General features: G+C 29.4%; 1 protein-coding gene across 2 annotated transcripts in view; it reads left to right on the forward strand.

Annotated features, from left to right (window-relative positions):
- Positions 1-2,104, forward strand: part of LOC118196278 (intraflagellar transport protein 57 homolog) — a 34,843-nt gene extending 32,739 nt beyond the window's left edge. For both annotated transcript variants that reach the window (XM_035367703.2, XM_085819158.1), the window contains 2 exons: positions 640-706; positions 1,487-2,104. In XM_035367703.2, coding sequence (XP_035223594.1) covers positions 640-706; positions 1,487-1,665 — 246 coding nt within the window. In that variant the 3' untranslated portion in view covers positions 1,666-2,104. The remainder of the gene's footprint in view (positions 1-639; positions 707-1,486) is intronic.
- The last annotated feature ends 4,155 nt before the right edge of the window (positions 2,105-6,259 follow it).

Below are 6,259 nucleotides of genomic sequence, written 5' to 3' on the forward strand. Positions count from 1 at the left end.
AATTAGGTTTCCTTTGAGGGTTTCTATATCCATAATTATCTCTTACGTCAGTCAATTGCTTAAATTCTAAAAGTTAAGCATTCTAATATGACTTTAAATGTTAAATGTTATCCCGATTTTCTGACACAGCTCTTGATACACATCTGTTCTTAATCTGTTTCTGTTTTTAATCCCTAGATGGTGCCATGGGCTTTGTTATTTGTCATGGCTTCTCTTTCCCTTCATTGTAGAGAGCGTTGTGAGTAGCTGTAAGCAGGTTCTCTAAAATTAATTTGTCTATTTTTTCTGTTTATGGTACTTATCTTTCATTTAATGTCAGTTGAAGAACTTGATAGTATTCAATCGTTGAAAGTGCGTCTGCTAAAATAAAATCTGCATTGATGTTTTTGCACTGTGATTTAGTATTTTAAGTACTACGGAACTTCAAATGAATAGATGGATATATCATTCTTTTGATAAAAATTTAATTGTGTTATGCAAAATTATCGCTATAATTCTTAAGTAAATAAATCTCTTTCTATGTCTGTCTGTTTTTTTAAGCTGCAAGTAAATAAATACTATTGCTGAATGGCTTGATATGCATATATATATTTATGGCTATCAACAAGCATGCTATTGTAATATTTGGTTGTCTTTCAGATTACAGAAGAATTAGATCAAGTTAAACAAGAAATGGAAGAAAGAGGCTCCAATATGACTGATGGAAGTAAGTTTTGTATATATATATATATATATATATATATATATATATATATTAAATTTAGGAGAAAAATTAGAATAAAATGAAAGGATTTCTAAGTGTTCCAGAAATCACTAAAAGCAAATTACAGTCTCTCTCTCTTTTTTTATTTTACTTATATATTTTCTCATGACAAAGTAAAGTAATATTTCTGAAATTTCCATACATTTCTTTTTATCAGGAAATGTCTTTGATTACTTTTGTCACTTTAATCAAGGTCAATGCTATTGTTTGCATACCTTTGCAGCACAAATTTTAAAGTGCTATAAGGGACTGGCCCTCTTATAAGCAGCGCAAGCAATCAGATAAATAAATAAAATAAAATTTATAAACTTGCTGTTGTTTATTCTTAAAAATTTCATTGCAGTATTAAAAACTGACTGATAGTTTAAATTGTTTCCTCAAATTCTGATTAAATTAGTAGTTAAACTTCTTTACTTTCAAAACTTAACTTTCCTAAAATTATGGCTGTTAAATGACATTTTTTCATCAGCTGTCCTCTCAGTTGAAAAATAAATATGATAAATATTCTAATTCGGAGAGGAAGGTAAAAAGAAATTAAAAAATATATAGGAATTGGAGACATGTCTTTTTTGTTGTTTTAAAAAACATAAATTAAGTTTAAAAAATTGTTACCTGTTAAATCGTCTGACTATTAATTTAAAAATATATCATCGGCAATTACAGTATTTTTTCTTTATGTTTGATATTTAAAAATTTAAATGCTATTTACTTTTCTATTTGTAGAACCTCTTGTTAACATCAGGAAAGCTTTATCAAAACTCAAGGTTGAATTGAGCCAAATGGATGTCAGAATTGGTGTTGCTTCACACACTCTTTTGCAAGCAAAACTGAAAGAAAAAGGGAATTTGCAGAGAGCTATCAACAACCAACCAACTTTGAATAGTTTTGCAACTATCTTTTAAGCCTCTTTTTTTTTTTTTTTTTTTTTTTTTTTTACTGTTATTTATAATTACGTTCTTCTATCATGTTCATCCCAACATTTTTAGAAGGATATACCTCTTCTAAAATCATCTTATATTGCGGTTAATATGCCAAAAATTTTCTTTTCTTTTATATTAGTATGTAATATAATTTTTTTTAATAACGTATTTTAATTATTTTTCAGAAATTTCTTACATGAAAATTTCGTGAGAAATTTCTGTTGTTTTTATGTTACGTGTGTATAATGAGGAATCCAAAGCATTGGGTAACGTCTTTACTTAGTGACTAGTCAGTAATCAGTATAAACCAATTGCATTTTTTGTATCTGTAGGAGCTACACATGCTATATTTATATTATGAATGTAAATATTTAAATCATCCTATTAATAAATCTTTGAAGAATATTTCTTTTAAATTAAATGTTGGTTTTTGTCTTTTATTTAATTTTTATTTACTTGTTCGAAGTCAAGGAAGTATTGTAATTGCAAAAAAATTCGGATATCATAATTTCAACGAAAATATACATTTTGACTGCTATCGAATGCAATTTAAGGATGTTTTTGCGTGACATCTGTTCTTAAGGACAGAATAAAGGTCTCTTTTCCCCAAAACGGATTGCAAAATGGATTTTTTTTTTTTTTTTAAATTTTATTTTATTACTTTGCAGTTTTTGCGCAAGTATTAGGCAATTTATTACGATTTAGTAATATATTTACTTATATAGATATAAAATATAAAAAAATACGATGGCTTTGCTTTTTGCAAACATGCAACCTTTAATTAACTTTCTGCAATTCAGAATTTCCCCCCTAGAGCAGTACCTTCTTCTTCTTCTAGAATTTGCTAGCCTATTACGGAATAGAGGTAGGAAAGGGAGGAGGGGCCAACCCGCGCTAAAAGTGAAGCACTGCTTTGAAGCTTGGGTCACCAGATGGGGTATTCTTTGTTTACATTCAGAAGCTCGCTTGACAAGATCCTGATAGTATTTCGACACAGGACAGTTCCATAGAAATCGAAAAAGGGACACTTTCGCATGAAAGAAACATTCATAGTGTGATGGATAATAGCAATTTGTATAGTTTAGTGACATTTACGCAAAAATCACATCTTGGTTATTTTTCGATAACTAACAACAGTGATTTTGATTATGAATTTGTTTTATAAAATTATAAGCTGTTGCACCACAAAAATATACATTTTAAGATAAATGTTATGCTTAAAGAATGAAAAATACCTTACGGTACATTTAAAATTGTATACGTCTTTCGATACCCTTGATAGAGTATTCGCTACTTTTATTTTATTTTCCAAACGTCGAAATGTTTTAAATAAAACAAATTTTTTTCACATCCATATATTATTGTAACATGTACCTTTTAAAATTTTTTATTGGAGAGGCTTGACTGCTGCTCATTTTAAACCCATCGTTTTAATTTTATATATCTGAAAAATAATCACTTTGGGCTTACATGTTTTATAAATATAAAATTATGTATGTTAAAATATTTATAATTAGGCACATAGGTCAGATTACGTTTTTTTTTAAATAGAGTAACGCATGCAAGGGCTATCTGCCTAAAGAGAGAGATGCCATCGTGGAGGAATTTTGAAGAAAAACTGACCTTTGAGTGGGTATTAAAAGTAATACTTATAATTTTCATTCAAATTATATTCATATATATTTTTTATGTAAAACTTTCGGGTGTATGCTAAATTAGTGTAAATTACTTTACACAAAAAATATAGTGAATGCACAGAAATTAAAGATTTGCACATGCCGGAAATGAAAAATAGGAAATATGTATGAGTATTTATGCATGTGCTTGCAAAAAGCATGTATCTGCCTTTGTCAAAATACTTAAATATTCATTAAATTATTTATAAATGTATTTGAAATGAATTTATTCACTTATAAACAACTGTGAAAGTACTGTGAAGAAATCTAATTATTAAATGTATCTAATTTATAATGATTATAAATGTTATCTAAATATATAATAACCTTAATGTTGAATTGTAAACATAAATTGAAATCCTGTTGACAAATACGTTATAAAACTATTTAAGCAAAAATTGTTCGTATTGGAAAGCAATCTGTTAAAAGGTATTGTAAAGCAAATGCTATGAGATGCGCACTTAAGAACGTAATAAAGAGTTTTGGAATATGTATTGTTGAAATGAAATGTAAAAAAAAAAAAAAAAAAAAAAAAAAAAAAAAAAAAAATTGATAAGTATAATTAAAAGAATTATTCCCCTTACATTTTACAATAACTCAATTACAAGTTTTAAATAATACTTAAAAAAAAAAAAAAAAAAAAAAAAAAAAAAAAAAACTTATTTTATTCCCTTTCACGAATGTTCAGAGAAAGTCAAGTACTATTTAATACCTATTTAATTATTAGGAATTAGCGAAATACTTATTTAAAGTATTTCGCTAATTCCTAATAATTTTCTAATTTAAAATGAACCGAATAGAGCATTAATTATAAATTGACTTACATTTTTCGATTTAAAAGAAGCCAAAAAATCATGTCATATTTAAGAAAGTATTTTAGGAAGAAGCTCTATAAATAGAAAAGAAATAATGCATATTTTAATATTAATAATACAATAAACTTTGATCTTAATTTTTGTACCTTAACCGAATAAAATCGAATTTTTTTTCTAATGTAATTAACGAAAACTTGTGAAAATATTTCATTCAAATTAAACCATTCTGAGAAAACTGTCCTGTGAAAAGTATAGCATTTAATTCCGTTCAGAATGAAATGTTGTTTAAAAATGTGTTGTTTTCACATACTTAGGACTCTGAAGTGTTGTAGAAAAAGAAAATATATAGATTTATATGTATATTTACGACGTAATTACAAAATATTTACATCCGAACGCGTCAAATCTCATAGAACTCAATGGTAAATGACCCAATGTTTTGGTCACCACGTAGGGATCGCCGGTGCTTCAGAGCTGGTACGGGAGAAACTTGTTTAGGGGGACTCCATCTTACTTCCTACCTCCATGGCTATTATAAATAACGAATGCGCGCGATTTTGCGTCAGAAGCTTTCCTCTCTCTGTGCCTTTGGGGTCTAATTTAATAGGCCGTACAAGGAAGTCATGTGGTGTCCGCATCAGATTTTTTTTTTTTTTTTAAGAATTTGTACGTAATATGAGAATAATTAATTATAATTACTTCAAGTTAATATAGATTTTGCCATAATATTTTTAATAATAACTTACGGCATTTAGTTATAGATTGACAGGATTACAAACAGAAAAAATTTGGCATGCAAAAAATACCGTGTTAAAAATTATGAAACTCTGCTTAGAGAATAAAATCAAAAATACCCGTACAGTTGGGAATCCTCTTAGGACTCCGAATTGTGTTTCACAGGACTAGTCCTGTGAAAATTTGAAACTATAACGCTGATTTTTTGTTGTTTGACTTCTAAATTAATGTCTAATGAAAGGTTTTACATCATAGAATTTATCTGTGGCCTACGTTGTGTTCATCTAGAGTTTGGTCATCTTTCTTGTCTGTATGTGTCTGATGAATCCAGTAGGCCAAAATAGTCTGCCATGAATTGTTGATATTGCGCATCACATGTCGTTTCTCATTATTTCGTTGATAACTGGCTTCAGATCGGCTCTGGAGTTTTCTAAAACCTCAAACAAATAAGAGCAGCGATTCAACGTACTGGGAAAGTGAACTAGGTACGAACAGGGCTGAAATCTAATGCCATTCCTTAAGGTGGTGCCATGTGCTGGACCGTCCTGACGGGATTCGTTTTGTTGTAGTGATACCCCAGACAAAAGTGGAATTCATCCGAAAAAACGATGGCATGCCATTTATTTCTCTAGCAACGACATTCTAATTCCATTCAATCTATAGATGAATACCGAACAAACAAGACTGAATTATGGACAACCAATTAAATGTGTCTGATTTCGTATATCTTTGCTGAGATTCCATCACTTCACTCATTCCTCAATGATTCAAACTACTTTGAACAACGGCGTTATGCTCTGGTTCAATTTAGTTCAGTTTATGTATATATGCAGGCTGTTTCAAACAGACTAGTCGCTGCTTTAAGGCTTTATTTTGAAGAATGAATCAAAAAATCTGGTTGCGACAATTTTACTCGTATGACGCCTTTTAAAGAAAAGGGATCGAAGCTTAAATTTTCTCATAGGCCTCATTCTAAGTCAAAAAAGCATGAATACCTTATATGTAACATGAATTTTCTATTATACACAATCAATTTTTTATAAGAACCTTGGAACGGTATTTTCGCCGCTTCTGTTTATCCGATAAAAACAAATTTGAGTAATAAATTTGGGAGTTTCTTTATGCTCAATTTAACATATTACAGAACCTGTTTTATAAGCAAAAAATTATAAAGTATTTCTCCCGCCTTCTTAGCATGCCTTCATCGTGTAATGGTCAGCACACTCCGCGCGTATTCGAGAGGTTCGAGTCCCGGAGAGGGCATTACTCATTTTTTAATTTCTCCTGCTTCGAAATAACCTAATGCCTCTACAGTGGCGCCCGAACTAAAAAAGTTGGTGGATGATGATT

The sequence above is a fragment of the Stegodyphus dumicola genome, chromosome 1 (assembly GCF_044657685.1).
Source record: "Stegodyphus dumicola isolate Sdum_Otavi_A_Nest chromosome 1, ASM4465768v1".
Classification (NCBI taxonomy): Eukaryota; Metazoa; Arthropoda; class Arachnida; order Araneae; family Eresidae; genus Stegodyphus; species Stegodyphus dumicola.